Genomic DNA, 18,874 nt, shown 5'->3' on the forward strand with positions numbered 1-18,874 from the left:
GTTATGGTCCCTCCAAAGCTTCCAACCCAGCTCACAGCACCCACAAACCACGTTTCGCATCTCAGTCCTGCCCACTAAAGCGCACACGCTCAACGACACACACAAAAAGCAGATTCCAGGTAGGCATTGGCAGTGCCTTTAATCTCTGTGAGTTCAAGGCCAGCTCAGTCTGCACAGCAAATTACCTGTCAACAAGGACTACTGTCAAAAAAAAAAAGAAAACAAACAAAAACCCAAACCACTCTCCAGTCTTCTGTGAGACACTAAGCCCCTGAAGTCAACCGCCCTGTCTTTGTTGCCCGGAACAGCTACAGGAGTCAGAGTGCCTACAAAGTAGACTCACCACAGTTCTTTACGAAACCAGATTTATTAAAAGTTCTCTACAAGTCAGCAACAGTGTGCCACTATCACCTTTCCACATGCTCACAGGACACCTAGTGTTTCCAGCTGTCCAGGCGAATGCCTGGGCCAGGCCCAAGTCCTCAGCCAGGGATCACAGATACAAGAGCTGGGCAACCCCAACCGAGGCCTATCCCTGCTCCACCATCCTGTCAAGGTCATATTGAACAGGCAGGCATTCACATTTCACGTGGCTCTGGACACACAGGTTCCTCAGACAGACACAAACGACAAGACGAGCCTTGGAGCGGAACGACAACAACTGGACATAGTATAAAAGGTAAAATGTATATACAAATATAAAGTACACGGTACGTGAGGTATACACGGCATTCTCACAATGTTAGTAGTCTGCCTAGGCATAGCCCTTGAAGACGCCTGCCTGCTTCTGGGCCATTTCTCGAAATACAGTAATTCTGTTACCCGTTTAACCGCCTGGTGTCAGCACTGTCCCAGACAGTGACTGCTATTTCATCTGTATTTTTTTTTTTTGCTTTGTTTTTTAATGCGACTTCCGGCAGCTTCCCCGGAGAAGTTTGGTTTCTTGCAGGGAGTTAAGTGTCCATCTCCAGAAGCATTCAGGCCGAGGTTGGGTTCCCACCTGTGGAAGCCAAAGCAGGGGATTTCCGGTAGGCAGTTAGAAGCCAGAATTTGCATCGGAAGAACGTTGAAGTCCTTCCCGGCTATGTCTTCGAGGTTCACTCTGTCACGCCAGAGACAGCATCAGGATGGAGTCACAAGCCACACAACACACGAGGTCCAAAGAGCCCATGGGAAACTGAAGACCCTGGATGCCAGAGACCCAGCATACTCATGGGACAGCGGTGTCCAGTTTCATTCTGAATATTAGTCTGACAAGCTTCCAAAGACTGTCTCAAATTCTTTCTTTGAAGCCCAAAGATGGTTCACACATGCTCCAGACAACAGGGTGGGAATCTCCTCACCCCTGTCCTCAGACACAAAATGTTCCACCCCAAGACGGTCTTGGGGTGAGGCATAAAGCTGAATGCTGTGTTTGACGAGTGTCTCAAGAGCTAACAGATACCAAGGGATCAAATTAATTTTTTAAAAAAACATTGCTGTCTGACTGAGCTCCGAGGGTTCTGAAACAGCCAGGGGTTTGGATCTCCCAATATTTTTCCACACTTAGCTGGTGAGTGCTTTCATGGCTGCCCAGGACAGGTTCCAAGGTGGGTGGGGGGAGGGGTGCAATATTATTGCATAGGCGGTCTTGGCAAACGCTGGGGGGGGGGGGGGGAGTCTGGATTCAGGCAGGCTCCGGAGCTTCTCAGTCTGTTCCAGCATTGGAGCAGTCAGAGGAGAGTGTACAGCAAGGGCAAGGGTAAAAAAAGAAAACAGAAAAACTTCTGGTCAGAGAAACTGCAGCAGCAAGTAGAACCTTCAAAGGTGGCAGGTTTGTCGCCCCGACCAATCAGCCACCTTGTGAAAATGCCACTGTGTGATGTGCTTCCTTTCCCATTCAAACGTTCAAGTTCATCACCCCTGATCATGTGGGATGGCCATAGTCTTTCATTAGCTTCCAAACATCAGACTCCCTCGTATCCGAGGCTGGGACAGGCGTGACGGTTCATCGAGAAGAGGACACCTCTGCAGAGCAGCTAATCTGAATGAGTTCTGCTCAAATGAAGTCACTAGGCCCAGAGAGGCAGCACCACACTGAGCCCCATGGGGACAATTGTGCTCCGTCCCCAAATCTGGCTGGCACCATGTAAGAGGGCCTGCCCGTCATTAGAAATGGAAATGCCATGTGTGAGAATTATGAGGTTTCTGAGGTTTTTTTGGGGGGAAGGGGTTAGCAGAAGAAGGAACTAATGTCACTGTCCTCCTGGTACTCGGGAACGATCTGGTCTGAAGTTCCTATTTCTGAGTCAATATACCCTGGTTCCAAGACATACTCGAACCAGGGATGGAGTAAGATCTCGGGAGCTGTGAGTCTCTCAGAAGGTTCTCGTCTCAGGAGGCTGCGGATGAGGCACCTGGCTTTCGGGGAAACATGCTCGGGAATGCAGAACTGTCCACGGCGGATTTTGGAGAAAAGGGCACTCGGGTCTGAGTCATGAAAGGGGTATCGTCCAACCAAAAGTGTATAGAGCATCACCCCAAGACTCCAAACATCGGCCGCCTTTCCAGAGTAGGTCCCAGTAGTGTTGAGGATCTCGGGGCTCACATAGGCTGGGCAGCCATGTTTGTCTGAGAGCGCATCGTCTTCCCCCTTGATTATGTGTGTATCTTCCAGACTTTCCAGTCTAAGCTGGGTTCTGTGGGAGACGGAAATGAAGTGATTATTTTCAGATCAGCTGCCACGGGAAAACAAGGCCTTCCCAATAACAGTGCCCAGAGGCACTAACAGCCAAGGCCGCAGGAATGTCATTTACCCCTTCATCTAGTAAGCGTTGGCCTGCAAGCATCCAAGACTAGCGATTTCACAAACCAATACAAACTGCAATAAATATTTGCAAAGTATTGAGAGCGCCCGGGGCGGAGGGGTATGATGCAAAGTCACAAATAATATTCATGATGCTAGAGCTTGTAAGAGATATCCTAATAGGTTACACAACTGACAAAGTTCACATTGCAGAACGGAGAGCTGGTTTCAGGGGAAGACTGGCATGTTCTACAAAAGCTGTCAGAGAAGAACAAGTGTCTGTAGCCTCCTTCCTTAGGTAGGGCCTATGTATCCTACAGGTCACTAGTTTCTCACCGCGACACTGACTGCCCAGGCTGGTGACACTCCTGTCCACACTAAGAAAAATTTGTTCACCTGAGTCCTATCTGCAATAACTATAGTGGGGAAGAGGCCAGGAAATGCTTGGTTGCGTTTTGGGGGCTGTTTCCCTGTACAGAGCACTTAGCCAAGACAGAAATTATGGGAAGAAACACAAGAGGCTGACGGATCTGAGGAGTACGGGGCCCCTGAAACACCCCAGGGCTGCAGATCAATGTACACTTTATCCTATACGAGAGTCTCTGTTGAAGAAGACATTGGAGGATGTGAAGGAAAGCACAGAAACCAAGACTAAAACGGAAAGAAACTGTAGTCTAGAAGACATCTGGCCAAAGGCCCGCTTAGGAAGCTGCAGGTGCCTCCGCATATAGAACCAGCCACCCACATCTCCTAGGTCCCCCACAGCCACACGTGGGACACCTCCGGTGCCTGCTTCTCCGAGAAAGAGGCCTCTTTCAGTAATTCACTTGTTGTGAAGTTACACACAAGCGTTTGGTCAATTCCTTTTCCTCTCAAAGGTCTGGTGGTTTCTTTCTTTTTTTTTTTTCTTTTCCAGCCTTCCTGTTCCCTGGAGTGTAGCATACACGTGCTAACTTCGGTGTGTCCTCAGCATGACCTCCCTGTTATGTAAAATACCCATTGGTTCTGTAAACGGAAAATATGACTCAACCCACACTGTCTGCCCCTGATTGGCTCCTGTAGTACTAAAACCCTGCACCTGTGCTGGTTACATGAATAGCGTCAGCCTGCCGTTGCTTAACCCTCGGGTTACCAAACCCTATGCCCATGACACTGGCCTGTGCAATGCAGATTTCAAAAGCCAGTGAGGAGGTGTGCAGCACATGTTTCAAAAAAAAAAAAAAAGGGCATCACTATTATCAAAGAAGCACATTCCAGGAACTGGACACTTCTTCACAGCAAACAGTTCGCTTCTCTTTGCTAATCAGGATGTTTCAATAGTTAGTGCGATGTCAGATACAAATGCATGCTTGGAGGACTTCAGCCTGGACTTTTTAGGGGGCCCTGGAGCTAAAGGTAAAAGTGAACAGTAGGGTTAAGTCCTGTGTAACTAACTATATTCAACAAAGTAACTCACTGCCACAGGACAATTCTACAGTTCCCATCTTCCTACCACAGATGTAGTATGTCTACAGAATGGAGCATACAGTCTGTCTCACATAGGTCCCGAAATTCTCTTGGTGAAACCTCCACTTCAAATCTCAATGTCTCCCCAGTCCCTTATCAGGCACATCTTGTCCTTGATGAGGTAAGCCAAGAACTATATTTAGCAGGGCATGCTAGCCAACTTCCATTTATTATTCAATGTGGTTATTTTCTGAAGATGGAGCTGATGCGATTACTAAAAACTCACCAGAGAATGAGAACAAACTATTACGGGGTATGGGGGTGGGGGGCAGGCTGAAATAGAGCAGGAACGCAGTGTGGTAGGGACGGCTGGAATCCTGAAAACACAAGAGCCTAACTAGCTCTGTAATGCCTTCTAGGCACACAAGAGCCACCTGCTGGAAGCAAGGACTTGACCACCTCTTGGAGTACTTTTTTCCCCCCAGAAGACTGACCTTTCTGACAAAGGGAAATAAGCCTGCACCTGGGACAGAAGCAGGAAGGGCATCTGGTCAACAGGCAGTATCCACAAAAGCACCAGGGTGTCTCTAGGCTTCACTAAACTCCATCCACCAACAGAGCAGACGATAAACCAAGCCTGACCACGAATTTCCAGAAGCAGAACTTAATGCTAAACCAGGAAGACCCAAACCCTTGAGTTTGGCTGGCTCACACCTAACTGTATGACCTCTATCTTTGGTTTTTGTTGTTTTTTGTTTTGGTTTGTTTTGGTTTTTTGTTTTGTTTTGGTTCCAAAAGGCCACAGGAGGTGCTGTGGCAGCTGCTCACCTCTCCTCTGTGGAGAAGACAAATTTCCTAAGCTTCAGGTCCCCCAGAACGATGGCCGACTGGTGGCAGTGGGCAACGGCGGAAACAATCTGCTTGAAGAGTCGAGCAGCCTCCTCTTCCCGAAGCCTTTTCCGGCTCCGCACATAGGAGTGCATGTCCCCAAAGTCCTTCTCAAAAAAGACATAGGCCTTGCTCTCCCCGAGGACCACCTCCACGATGCCGGTGATGTTTTGGTGCGATGGCAGCTGGATGTAGGGCCTGATTTTGTCCTGGTAGTGTTTAATTGGAAACACCTGCAGAGAGAACGCAGTCTGTTTAGGGGGGCCGGAAAGTCAGGAGCTGCCCCCCAAGTCCTATATGAAGCTGGATTGAAGTTCTCAACCTTTGGATATTCCATTCTCCCTGCCTCTTATGCAGCTCCACTGCTATAATAATCTTTTTTTTTTTTTTTTTGGTTTTTCGAGACAGGGTTTCTCTGTGGCTTTGGAGCCTGTCCTCCTGGAACTAGCTCTGTAGACCAGGCTGGTCTCGAACTCACAGAGATCCGCCTGCCTCTGCCTCCCGAGTGCAGGGATTAAAGGCGTGCACCACCATCGCCCGGCTATAATAATCTTAAAAGCAGTCACACCTCGGGATCTGGGCTAGCATCTTCCAAAGCCTGATGTCTTTTTCCAAAGCCTTTTGTCTTTTGGGGACTGTCAGTTCCTGGGAGTCAAGGCCAGCTCCCTGATGTGGCTCTTCCTACCAGATAAGGCTGTCAGCAGTCAAGGGAATGGACCCCAGCACCCCTAAGGGTGAAAAGCAGCAGTTAAACGCACATGTGTCCCCGGCAAACCCAGAAGGCTCAGCACAGCACAGTCAAGGAATGTGGTGACTTTGCAGCCTCCAAGGGGAAGCAGGGGCAGCAAACATGCAGAGCTGTCATTAGTCAGAAGGAACTGATGACTGGGAGGGAGAGACTGACACGGCAGCCTTAAGCAACCTGCTTATGGCTGTGACTCAGGTAGAAGCAGCCTGGAGTTATCTTCTCACAGGAGGGAATGGGGCACCTCTGAAAGGCCGTTTCTCATGTTTATTTACACGCCCCCCCTACTTGCCCCACCCCCAGAACGGGTAGCAAATCCTCTAAGAAGCTGCAGGCTGGTCTCTTTAAGGACCTTTTGTTCAGTTCGGTTACTCATATCCTAGACGCAACTGGAAATGGTGACACACGGGCTGTCACCATCTGGATCCAGCTATCATCTGCTCGGAGGAACTGGAAGGGGTTGCACAATGACCCAGACCCACCCCACCTCTGAGGTGGCTGCTCTGGTACCAACGGGGGGGGGGGATCCCTTTGCTGTCCTCTCCTCCCGCCCCATCCACCCCTCCGCAAGTTTCTCTCTCGAAACTGTTCTCATCCACCTAGTTTCTTTCTTTCTCTGGGCTTAACCATCCATCTGAGATTTCACGCGGGTGGACAGTAGGTGGCAGCAGCAAGCGGGGAGGGGGGAGTTCAGGTGAGTTACTGAAAACCGAGGAGCTGCTTTAACTCCCTGGAAATGAAAGGAGTCGGTGGGGCTCTGGGTGGGCCGGAGGTGTGAGTGTCCGGCTCACAAAGCGCAGAATGCTCAAGCCGTCCTCGGCTACCCAGGACGCTTGATAGGAGAGCTCTCCAGGAGACCCGGATCATCCCGTCTCGTGTTGTATTCCTCCTAATGTTGCAATGAAAATTGCCGGTCCCAAACTAAAGAGAGTCCTTGAGAGCTTTTCGGCACCCCTACGCAGGCCAGAAGCCCCTCCCAAGCTTAAGGCCCCCTCCCACCACTCCCTGGGGTGGGCTGTATTCTGGCCCCAGCAGGAGTTCAAGCCACAATTCCCTGAGTAAAAGCCCCACACCGTCTAAGCACAGCCTGCGTCCATGAACCTCCGGCAAAGAGCTTGTCAATTGCTCCAAGCCCCAAGGAGGCACCCACTGCAGGGCGTCCTTCCAGGACAGGGGGAGGAGGTGGGGGATGAGAGCAGGGCAATGGCATGGCCCTGGAATCCACTGCAATTCCAGACTTAAATGGAACGCCACGCGCTAGCAACTCTGAGCGCCAAAGAAAAGAACAGAGATAAAAGAACTGAACCCTGCACTTCCTCTAGACCGCCGAACCCTCACCCTAACACTCCACAGGAAACCCCTCAACCTCCAAAAAGACGAAGCTGACCAAAATCCCTCCTTCTCAGACTCAACGCCCGTGTCTGCTCTGCCAAACCCAAGCGCTGGCCGGAGCGTGATCCGGGTGGGCAGGAACCCAAGCACTTCTGTAGACCACCCAGCCCCACAACCCCCGCCCCAGGATGCTTACCTTGCAGCGCAGCTCGCGGCCGGTGTGGATGCACAGCGCCCGGGACACATGCTCGCGCTCAGCTAGGGGCAGCAGCAGGTAGTCGGCAATGCGGCTGGGCCCGGGTGCGCTCGCACAGCTGCCGCCGGTACCCTGCGCGGAGGGCGGAGGCTGCGGACTGCAGGGCGAGCCCGGGGGACTGAGGTAGTCTGGGGGGCTCGAGCACTCAGAAAGGCGCGGACACTTGGCCGCCACGGCCGCCGCGTCGTCCGCGTCCAGCAGCCGTTTGGCCGGGGTAGCCCGGGCAGCGGGGAACAGTAGAGCCGGACCCCGGGGCTGCGAGACGCCGCTGAGTGCAAAGCGCACGGGACCGACCCGCATCGCGGCCCTGGCCGGAGCGGCCCCGGCTTTGTAAATCCCCGGATCCGCGCTGCGACTTCTTCCAGCCCTCGGGATGGAGTTTGCAGATGGAGCTTGGGTTGGCCCCCAAGAGGAGCAAAACGAGAGCCGTTCCTGTAAGCTGGCGTTGCACACGAGGACCACGCTGGCCACGCGTCCGAGAGTGGGAAGCTGCGTGGGGTCTCCAGACCCCAGCAAGCACCAGGTCTGGGCGCCTCGCTGGCGGCGGGGGCCGCTATTGTTGCCGAGACTGTGGATAGTCCGGGACGTGGAGGCGGCCCGAGTTCCCGGGTGCTGAGCCTTGAGGACAAGATTCCGCAGGCACGGCGGCTTCCCAGAGCAAACGCACTTCCCAAAGCAATTAGTCTTGAGTAAAAGCCGGCATAACTTTTCCGCGCAGCTCGGGATCCTGCGCGCTTCTGGGCTCCGGGCGTGTGAGCGAGCGAGACGCGCTCAGAGAGAGTGACTGAATATGAGTGTGTGCGCTGCACTGATCCTGGCCAGTGCACTCCTTCTCCTTTTCCTCCACCTCCTCCGCCTCCCGGTGACTCACGCTGTATACTCACACACACACACACACTCACAGGCCGGGCTGTGTAAACAGTTGGGAAGCCGGGTTGTGCAATGAGGTGGCTGCGACGACTCCGGCCCCGTCGCCCGGCTCACAGTCACCGGAGAGGAGGGAGGAGACTTGGGGGAGGGGTAATGGAGTTGGAAGCCGGGACAGTGGGGGTGGCCAGAGGCCTGGGGATGCTCCCGACAGCGCGCGCTTGGGCGCAGGTGGGAACGTCCTGGGCCGTCTTGGGCGCGCGCACACGCCCCACGGGCTAGGCTGGGCAGCAGGCGGCGCGCACCCTACCGCAAGCCCGCGGGCTCCGCGCTGGTAGCCGAAGGAGGGGGCGGAGGAAACGCTCCCGTGACGTCAGGGTCCCGGGGAAGTGGGCGGGAGGGGCGGGGCGGCGGGGGCGAAACGACTGCTGATTGGGGCGCGCGCATCATTCACACAACACAATGGATCGCGAGCTCCCGGCCGGCGCGCGCACCTCGGGGCTCCGGGGCTCCGCACCGGCAGCTGGCTGCAACCCAGCGGTCACGCCTTTACTCCGGTTGGACCTCCCCGCGGCTTTACACTTGGGGAGCTCCCGGTGGAGCTGTGGGCGCCGCCGAGTCGCGGCTACAGCCGGAGGAAGGGGCGAGAGAAAAGGTGATGAATTCCATTATCAGTCATTCACTCCCCACGCGGTAGTTCCGGGGAAGACCTGTGCGTGGTAGTGAATGTGGCTTTTTTTTTTACTTTTCCTGCCTCCTCCCAGCTCTAATCCCCAGCGTCTGTTCGCTTCCACAAATAGAACCTTCTGTTGGATGAAATAAAAGCAAACACTGGGCCTTCTGCTCTGCCTCCACCTCCACGCCCCTCCCGCGCCTGCCACCCGCCCGGATAGCACGGAAATAGCTTCTCCAGGCTCCTGGGCCGCCCCTTCGCGGTGACTCGCAGAAAGAGCTTCCTGAGCTCCGGCCGGTGGGAAACAAAGGATGTGGGGAACTGGCGGAAGGGGCCCACGTGGCAGCCGCCAGATTCCTGTCCCCTCCCACCTCCGTACGCGCCCTAGGGTCTAGGATGCCGGTGCGGTCCAGGGTATTGGGGACGTTCCCACAGCCAGGGATAATACTACCTGCACCCGGACAAGGTCGTGTGTGTGTGTTCTTGCAGCATGAGTTGGGTGCTCTTGAAGCTAGTTCTAGAAACAGCTTGCAATCACACTTTGTGTTGTTACGTTTTGTGTGCGTGTGTTGGGTTTTTTTCCCCCTCTTTCGCAAACCAGGTCAGTTTGGAGTCCCTGGATCCTCACTCAACATTGATACCTATTATCAAAGTCCTTTCTTGTACTTATGCTGAACAATTAATTTTCTAAAACCAGGTCAAGCCCAAGAATAAATCCTTTTCATTATTAATTCTCCAGCCATTCGATAGACGCTAATTAGCGATAGCCCATCTCCAAGGGCTAGACGCTGGGGATTAGAAGATTTAGATTGAAACGGTAATGTTGATTGGCATCAGTTGCGGCCTGGGGGTAGGGGTCCGGGGTCCTTGTGCTTAGCACTTTGCACAGATTGCCGCACTTTAAGGCTCGCTTAAAAGGGTTACATTTTGCCCCATTTGATGAAGAAACGAAAGCCTAAGAACTCTTAACCTCCTTGCTGTGTCTCCTTCAAACTCTATACGTTTCCTGAGCCTCCTGCCAAGGTTAAGTGAAGCCCTCGTGCTTATTGTGTACTAGCGGAGTCTCGGAAGAGACTACAGTTTGCGGAGAAAAGGAACCCTGGGGAGGCCTCCGCCTGCAACGCGCGCTGGACTGGGGATTATGAGAGCGGCGCAGAGGAGAGCTGTGAACTAACTTCGGCCACAAGGGGCAGGGAAGCGCAGAAGGGCAGGGCAGCTCCCAGGAAGGCAGGGAGCTGGCTCTTCTTCACAGGTTGTTGGAAGCAGGTCTGTTTAAGAAGTTTCTCTAGACCCTGAGGTTTTCTACCTGACCGGATTCTCTCCTGAGCTGCCAGCTGGGCGTCTTTTACTGGATGGTAAAGCCAGTACGGTTCTGGGTATTTTAACCGAATGTTGTACATTTACAGCTCCACTGACCACCCATGACACCTCAGCTAAACTGTGTGCTCTCCTACCCTGCTAGATTCCTGGGGAGTCGCTCCTCTTGCCCAGTGGGAGCCTCTGGAAGACCATGCTGAGGTGGGAGGCAGAGGAGAGTTACCTGGAGACATACTTCCCTGGCTTGGGGTGTCCAGCTATAGCAGTCTGTCTGGTGATGATGATCCCCCCCCCAATCAACCCTTCTCTTTGAGACTGCATTTTCCTCCCTGGTTGCTGTAGGGCATATCAGAAGCTCTTTTGGAAACTGCCTTGGCTAAGAAGGTCACGCTGTCCTTCTCTGGAGGTCACATCCAGTGACTCTACAGGAGAAAGGATAATGCCCGGGTCTTCTTGCCAGGGCCTGAACCACCTCTACATTTCTATTTTCCAAGCTCGGAACTGGAGGCAACCGAAGCCTTCTTAGATTGTGGTGAGCCCAGCTATTCCTGCCCCATCCACCTCCTTCTCTGCCTTCCACTTCCTGCATTCTGTTTCTCCTTTCCAAACGAATACCCCCTGGGGAGTGCAGCCCTCTGCATGGGGGCCCAGCTCACCGCAAGGATTCTGGCTCCTAGGATCAGGCTACACCACCTTGTTCTCCAGTCCTAGGGTGACAGCAACTTCCTGATGTTAAATTCTGAGTCACCTAGGCAGTGTGCTTTGTTCTTTTTTATTCCTGCTTTTCCAATACCTTTGGAATCCGTTCCCCATATTAAATTCTTTCTACTAAACTTGTTGACCTGAGTTCTGCTTCCTTGTGTAGCCCCTCCTCTGCCTGTCCCCAGTTTGGTGCAAGGCTGTATGCTGGATTCCTGCAGTGAGCTTCTGAAACCATCCTATCAGCCAATGGCAAATACCTACTATGTGTCAGAGTACCTACTAAATGCTGGGGTTACAGGCATACAGAAGGTAATGCTGCCCTCTGCTCCCTTAATACAGTTTTGTTTTCTTTGGCACAACTATAAAGGAACTCTTGAGACTTGAACCTGATCACATCAGGCAGGTCCTAGCCTCACACTGAAGGACTCACAGAGAAAATGCACACCCCCACACTGGGAAAGTAGACCTTCATTCAGGTCCTGCTTCATTCTCAAGACTGTCTTTCTGATCTCCTGGTCTCTTGTCCTACCCACGCCAGGTCCTGGCAGGGCCCCAACACACCTGCCAGTTCACACCTCTGCCCAGCTCCCCATAATGTTCCCTCCCACCTGAATCTTGCTTCTCCCTCTGCCATGTGAATGGGCTCTCACTCGGCCTGCAATGCACCTGTATTTCCCCAGCACCCGCAGTGAGGGGTGAAAGGCATCCAAGTGCAACGAAGCTGCATCTTCTGTGACCCTTTCCACTGGGCTGCACTCCCAGGAAAGAGAGGTCCAGACCTTACTCACTCTAGTCCCAGCTCAAGGTCTGTCTCACAAGAGGGGTTCACCAAGTTCCCCTGCAATGAGGGTCACCCACAAGGACTGCAGGCGGTAAGAGACTGTTTAAAAACCCACATTTGGGCAGAGACAGGGCTGGAAACTTCACGACACATTTCAGAGTCCAACCCAGAGCCCTGGAAGACGGTAGGCTATAGGTGGCCCAAGAAAGCAGGGATTGAAGCTTTGAAGCTATGTGTGCAGGGATGGACACACGGACCACTGGCGAGCCTGCCATCGGGAAGGACAAGAGCAAGGGACAGAGGTTGTCTTGGGTTTGGTCTTGGGTCTTTCTTTGCTGCCAAGTCTGGATTGAACTTCCGGCTTCTCAGGCACCGAGCCTACAAGCCAACTGCCTTTCTGTACCTTGCTTGCCTCACCTGTGAAAGGGTATAAGAAAGACCTGCTTTTCTTTCCCCGCCAAGAAACAGATTGAAGCATAGAAAGTGCTTTGGGGTAGTTGACTTGTACATGAATGTGAGGTGACCAGGATTATGAAGGCTTGCCATAGGCCAGAATTCAAAGGCTTTTCCATAAAAACCCAAGACAATGAATAAAACGTATTAGTCAATAGGATGCAAGCAGGAAGTAATTCTTCCCGGCTAAACGGTAATGTTGGCTCTATAACAATGCCTACCACATGGTGTTACTGGCCAGTGTCTCTGGTACATTGGCAATGTGAGTTAGAAGCCAGACTCATCGCTGATTTGGGGTGTGGGTGTGAGCACATGCCCTGCATGGCCCCAGCAATGTGCTGAGTTGACACCTGGTGCTCAGGACTGGTTGAGTTGGAGGGGAGGTTGATTTACCTCTGACTTTTCAGGAACTTACACATTGCACAACACAGGGAAGCCCTATTGATTTTTCTGGATGGGGTTGAGCTACTAATGCGCTCTGGCTTAATTCATTCCGGCAAGTGTGAAGGGAGGTGCATGACCCCAATGCTGGAGGGTGCTGAGAGCCCCTGCATCAAGCAGGACATGGCGGTGCCACCTGAAGTCTCGTTTCTACCTCCCTGCTGTTGTGGGATAATCTTTTTGCACACTGTAAAGAAGTACAGGTGCCTAAGGCACCCTCTGATTGGTTTAATACAGAGCTGAATGCAATAGCTAGGCAGGAGAGGATAGGCGGGATTTCTGGGCAGAGAGAGGAAATCAGAGGGTTAGAATCTAGGTTAGCAAGAGACGCCAGTGGGAGACAGAAGCAAGTTGGATGCAATAAGTGGGAGAGAGGTAAAAAGCAATGTGGCAGAACATAGATTAATAGAAACAGGTGAATTTAAGTTATAAGAGCTAGTTGGGAACAAGCCTAAGCTAAAAGCCAAGCTTTTATAATTAATAATAAGTCTCTGTGTCATTATTTGCAGGCTCGTGGTCCCAAAAGAAAGTCCGACCACACCTTGCTTTCTGCACACAAGTCTTCCCAGCCACACAGAAGATGTGGATTGGCGTGTTATATTCCCTAAACCCAAGTTCCAAAGGATGAAGAGTAAACTTTTTAATCTGTTTGGGGAAGACAGTATTTCAAAAGCTGGGACAGAAATAGACATGCATTATGTTGCTACCATGTACCAGACCCTTTCCTATTGTTTGATGTTCAAAACAACCTTAGAAAATGCTACCACCCTCTGAATAGACTCAGGAACAGGCTAAGAGAAGCTAAGCAACCTGTATGGTGTCTGGATGTTGGCTGTGCTAGAATTCGACCTCGGCTGGCAGGTCCCAGCTATGCTTTTTTCTACTTTTGGCACCATTCCTCTCTCCAAATGGAGAGAAAACTTGTTTGTTTTGAGTGGTCACCTTACTAGATTGCCTGGATTGGCCTTGAACTTCTAGGTTCAAGTGATCTTCCGGCCTCGGGTTCCTGAGTAGCTGGGACTACGAGCATGCACCAATGTGTAAAACTAATGAAGAATTCTGTCCAAACACTTCTTTTATTATACGAGCAGAGATCTTCGCTGGCCTTCTTGCTATCGTGGGGACAGGGGGCAGTGGACAAGAGGACAAAGTGGGGCTTCTGGTCTGTGACTATGTCTCCTCCTCTTCCTGCTTATGCTCCAGCCATCAAACGTGGGTCTCAGAGTCAGGCCATGGATATGGAAGCTGACATGTCCACGAAGCTGAGTTTGGTGGGCTATTTTATAATCCTCACACTCTGAAGGTCGAGACAGAAGCACAAATCCAGCCTGGTCTGTAATAGCCAGACATTATCTCAGAAAGAAAAAACCAAAAATCACCTGATTGGCTCTTGCATAAGGCTCTGGGTTCAAGTCCCAGCATACACACATATATATATACACACACACACAATTCTTTCTAGTCAGCAGTCAGGTGTGGTAGCACACACCTGCACACCTGTAATCTCACTACCTGGGAGAAGGCAGCAGGAGGATCAGGAGTTCAAGGCCATTGTCAAATGGTTTGAATAGGAAAGGCCCCTGTAGACTACTGCATTTGAATGCTAGACCTGTAGGGAGTGGCACTATTAGGAAGTGTGGCCTTGTTGGAGGAAGTGTGGCATTGTGGATGAGGGCTTTGTGGTCTCACGTCTTCAAACTACTACCACTGTGGGACACAGGTCTCCCTCTGCTGCCTGCAGATCAAGGTGTAAAACTCTTAGCACTTTCTCCAGCACCACGTCTGCCTGCACACTGCCACATCCTGCCCGACCGTACCAGACTAAACCTCTGAACTGTAAACCAGCCCAGATTAAATATTTTCCTTTGTAAGAGTTGTGTGGTCTCTAATTAAACCCTAATTAACACACTTATCTTCACTTGGGCGGCGTTGGCCCACGCTTTTAATCCCAGCTCTCTGGAGGCAAAGGATTCCAGTGAGTTCAAGGCCAGCCTTGTCTACAAAGGGAGTTCCAGGATAGTCAGGACTGTTACTCAGAGAAACCCTATCTCAAAAACAAAACAAACAACCCAAACAAACAAAGACACTTATTCCTCATCTATGTCACAGGTACTGGGCCAGTCTGGGCTGCCACTCCCCTCAATAGATAACAGTCAAAAACCAGACTTCTACTTTCTAGAAACAGGTTCTAGGCCTCTGAGAGACAGAATTCTAGGGCCCCAAATACCTGAGATTTAGCCTAGCAAGTCAGGTGGAGGTTTTGCACAAGCATCCCCTGCATTGTCCTGTGGAGAAGGATGTTTGGGTTATCAGGTATAAAGACCCCTCCCAACTGGAGGGTTCCCAGGACTTTACCAAAACCCTCCCTCCCACTGGACCTGATGAGTGTAACTGCCTGCTACTTTGAAACAGTTTTCCTCTTCACTTGCTCTACAGTTTGTACAGTCTCTGCACCTCATGAACGCAGAGGTGTGAGCAGCATTCACAGAAATGCAAGCAGTAGAACCCAGCGCATAGAGGGGAGAGGATTATCAAGCCTGGAAAGGAGGGGGAATCTGCTGGAGAGGCTTCCGAGGGCTGCCGGCAGCATAGGCAGTAATACCGCTTCCTCCCTGCCGCTTGTGCAAATCTTTGCGTGCTCCATTAGAGGGGCTGGATTGGAGGTCCCCTGAGCAGAGACTAGGGACTTCTAGAACTGGGGAGGGCTATTGCTGTGTGTGTGCGCACACACACACACACTGCTCAGTTCACTGCCACTTTCCTTTTGAGAGACAGAGCCCCCTTGAGTCTGTCTGTCTGTCTGTCTGTGTTGGCCCATGAAGTCCAAGGAAAGCGTGCTTTCAAACTCACTTGGCTCAGTCACCAGGAGCCACACAGCTTTTCCCTTGTTCACTGAGACAGTGGGGCTTACAGCCCTAAGCAGACAGGTAAGCACCCCACAGGCCCTGAGAATAGTCTGTCCTAAAGATTACAGGAAGCTCTCCAGGTGACAGCCCCAGCTGGGCCTGTCCTGCCACGGTTCAAGGCACCAGGAAAGAGAGAGAGGAAGCTGCCTCAGAAGTGAAGGTCCCACCTTGGAAGACACCATCCTTACCCAACATAGGTCCTGCAGGTTGTCTTCCCAAATCTCCCAAGTGTGGGGGTGGTTTGTTACCTAGCAATAGACACCTGGAACAACAGTCTAGAACTTTCTGGAGGAATTGGAAATTCAAGCAGGTTCTATGACATTCGCCTATGCTGTTACGGTTTGAATGTGACGTGTCCTCATGGGCTCCATATGTCTGAACACTTAGTTTGTGGTACTGTTTGGGCTGTGGCTTGGCCAGCAGAAGTGCGTCACTGGGGATGGGCCTTGGTTCTAGTTCCTGATTCACCAAGATGTGAACAAGCAGCAGCTGCAAGCTCTTGCCATCACAGATGCAGTGCCTCCCGACACCACGCCTTCCCTGCCCAGCTGGGCCTGCCTTACCCTGGCAACTGTGAGCCCAGATAAGCAGCTCCCCTCTCAAGCCTCTTCTGCTGGCTGTCATAGCAGTGAAGAAAGCTGATCTCTGCTGACCCGAACAGGCTCCCTTTGCTCCGAACGGTACCTTCCACCAATCAGAGCTCAGTCAGCAGAGTGCAGCCAGGCTTCTTCCCTGATGTGTACAGCTACGTGTAAGGGACTGGCTAGCCACGTGCGAGGGGCTTGCTACCCACAGCCACCTTCTCCCGTCCTGCCAGCATCCAGGCAAGCAGAACTGAAACACACTTACAGTGGGCCCTCCTAACCCCTCAAGCATCTCCAGGATTTGGGGAGGCCCCACTTCAGACCTTGGAAGCTTCTCCCTCACACCAGTGAGTCATCTTGACACATGAAACATTTGTCAGAAGCAGATATAAAAATACACCCATGGGCTGCTTTTTTTTCTTTTTCTTATGAGGAAAAAGGAAGGGAGGGAGGGGGAGAGAGACAGACAGAGAGAGCAGGAAGATAGAGCATATCTCACAGTGATGTGATCTGAGGTCTGTGAGCTATTTTGAAGTCATCCATCTTGCCTCCTGAGACAAGTCACTTTCTCTGTCTCCACCAGCACTTGGCCTTGGTGGCAGCCAGCCAAGAGTGGCGCCTTCCCTTCTTCAAGGAAGCCAGGTGTGGGAAGGAAGCAGGACTGTTTGGTCTCTAGGATATCCATTTAAAAGCTCTCTAGGTTGGTGGCTTTTCTGACAGCAATAGCCCTGAGGATGACGGCAGATAGTGAACAGAAGGGTGGGGTGGGCCTCAGTCACTGATGGAGTCATGGCGGTCCTTCCCTCTCCACTTCCTGGATGGAGGGCTATTTGCCTTTGTGACGGCAGGTAATTCACCTATGCTGACAGCTGTGGCTGTGTCACTCACTCCTTTCTGAGTCTCGTTCGTCCTCAAAGCAGTCCATGTTACAAACTCCATTTTCTAACTGAGGAGAAGGGGGCTCAGAGAAGCCAAGTATTTCATCCAAAGTCACACAGTGAAAATGACCAGGAGCCTGAGTTTAAATCCAGGTTTGGTATACTGCAAAGGGCGTCACTGCCCCCTCCTCTTCCCTTCCCATGCTTGTTGTCACCTGATTCCATCCCTTCAAGAGGTGAGAGAGTAATGTTTCTAGGGGAGTGTGACTAGGGGCCTCATCTGAGGGTCTAGCTTCTGCAAAACATAATTCAATATGCTAAAAACGTTTTAGACCAGGATTTCGGAAGAGACCCTTGCCTACGCCAGAGTCATTTGCCACCTGGCCCATGTTTACTGAGCTCCTACTCTGTGCCAGGCATCGTGTTGGGCACAGGGCACAGGGCCAAGGAGCTCCAAGGAGCAAGAAGGCAGCTAGCTGTACTGGAAGGCCTCACAGACCAACTCTGAACCCAAAGCTGTCCTCACCGACTGTGGAGTGTGTCTGAGGTGCATGGCCTTGAAGTTGTTCCTGGAATTTGATATCCTGAGAATCCGGTTGTTAGAGGCAGCCTTCCATCCCACACAGCAGGATGTTCTCATCAGCAGATCAATGAAAACATTACTGCATCCAGAGGAGCCGCTGGCCCCAGGAAGCCACCTCAGCAGGAAGTGACCTGTGCTGGTGGAATCTGCAAAGGCAGCAGATATTCAGGAGGGTCTGTCAACGAGGGTGACCCAGAGCTGTCCCCCACCCCGCCCCGCGGGGGAAGTCATCTCAAGGACACAGTTCTGATCCCCCCCCCCTTTTGCTCACAGCGGTGCTGAGGGATTGACGAGGCGTCTTGAACCTGTGTCCGGAGGGAGCCATTCCTGGTGGGTGGAATTTAGAGGCCCGGGTTCCTTCCACTGCCGACCCTGAACTTCAGGAGCAGGGGTCAAGGTCAGGTCTCAGAAACGTCCGGGGTGTGGCCGTCTGGCAGAGGAGACTCGGAGGGTACAGGCGCTCAGCTAAGAATGCACAGCCGGCTGCTGCAGCTCATCTGTAGCATCCGTGCCAATAGCACCAGAATCCTAATGATGGCACCTTCTAGAAATGAAACGATTCGTAACTTTCACTACACAGTCTTGTAATTGTTCTATTTTTCTGTTTGTTTGTTGTGTGTGCGCATGCAGGTGTACATGTGTATGTGTGTGTACATGCATGTGTGGCGGGGGGGGAGGGGCAAAGGTCAACTTCACTCAGGTGTTGTTCCTGACTCAGGAGTCGTTTGCTGTAAAATTTATCACACTTAATTCATTAATTTCATGTGTGTGTCCGGGTGTGCACCTGCCGTGGCACATGTGTGGAGGTCAGAGGACAACTTTTGCGAGACCCCGGGATTGAACTCTGGTCTTCAGGCGGGGCAGCAAGCGCCTTTACCCTCTGAGCCATCCCACTGACCCCATTTTCATCTGTGCGTGTGTGCACAAACATGTCACTGCATACTAACATGTGGCGGTCAGAGGATCACTTTCAGGCGTTGTCTCTCTCCTACCAGCCAGGTTCTAGTGATCGAACTCCAGGTCACCTGACTTGGTGGCAACAACTTTATCCATGGAGCCATCGCCGAGGCCCCACCTTGTTTTCGGAGACAGAATCTCTCATGGGCCTGGATCTTGTCCATCAAGGTATGCTAGCTGGCCAGTGGAGAGCCCCAGAGACTTGCCTGTCTCCGTAGCCCAGAGCGGGGATTACAAAGCCACACCACCGAGTCTGGGTTTTGTACATGGGGTCTGGGTG

General features: G+C 52.0%; 1 protein-coding gene and 1 long non-coding RNA gene across 3 annotated transcripts; one reads left to right on the forward strand and one right to left on the reverse strand.

Annotated features, from left to right (window-relative positions):
* Window positions 1-348: 348 nt before the first annotated feature.
* Window positions 349-8,398, reverse strand: Trib1 (tribbles pseudokinase 1). Its single transcript, XM_075960932.1, has 3 exons — window positions 7,393-8,398; window positions 5,060-5,352; window positions 349-2,678 (listed from the first exon to the last, which is right to left on the reverse strand). Exons 1-3 carry the CDS (start codon window positions 7,750-7,752, stop codon window positions 2,213-2,215), a joined length of 1,119 nt encoding a protein of 372 aa, XP_075817047.1. The 5' UTR covers window positions 7,753-8,398; the 3' UTR covers window positions 349-2,212.
* A 250-nt stretch (window positions 8,399-8,648) lies between these two features.
* Window positions 8,649-14,527, forward strand: LOC142843492 (uncharacterized). Of its 2 annotated transcripts, XR_012909634.1 has the most exons (4): window positions 8,649-8,974; window positions 9,120-10,841; window positions 11,175-11,320; window positions 13,196-14,527. It is a non-coding gene; the product is annotated as an uncharacterized LOC142843492 (long non-coding RNA). The 2 variants fall into 2 exon arrangements; XR_012909635.1 differs by lacking the exons at window positions 11,175-11,320; window positions 13,196-14,527 and having other exon boundaries at window positions 9,120-11,142.
* The last annotated feature ends 4,347 nt before the right edge of the window (window positions 14,528-18,874 follow it).

The sequence above is a fragment of the Microtus pennsylvanicus genome, chromosome 2, assembly GCF_037038515.1.
Source record: "Microtus pennsylvanicus isolate mMicPen1 chromosome 2, mMicPen1.hap1, whole genome shotgun sequence".
In the NCBI taxonomy this organism is placed as follows: domain Eukaryota; kingdom Metazoa; phylum Chordata; class Mammalia; order Rodentia; family Cricetidae; genus Microtus; species Microtus pennsylvanicus.

Excerpts from the sequence above, each read along its gene's own strand:
- Trib1 (XM_075960932.1), bottom strand. The coding sequence starts at position 7,752 with ATGCGGGTCGGTCCCGTGCGCTTTGCACTCAGCGGCGTCTCGCAGCCC. Across the intron at positions 5,353-7,392 it reads GCCGCGAGCTGCGCTGCAAG|GTGTTTCCAATTAAACACTA; the intron begins GTAAGCATCCTG and ends TTCTCTCTGCAG. Across the intron at positions 2,679-5,059 it reads GTCTTCTCCACAGAGGAGAG|AACCCAGCTTAGACTGGAAA; the intron begins GTGAGCAGCTGC and ends CGTCTCCCACAG.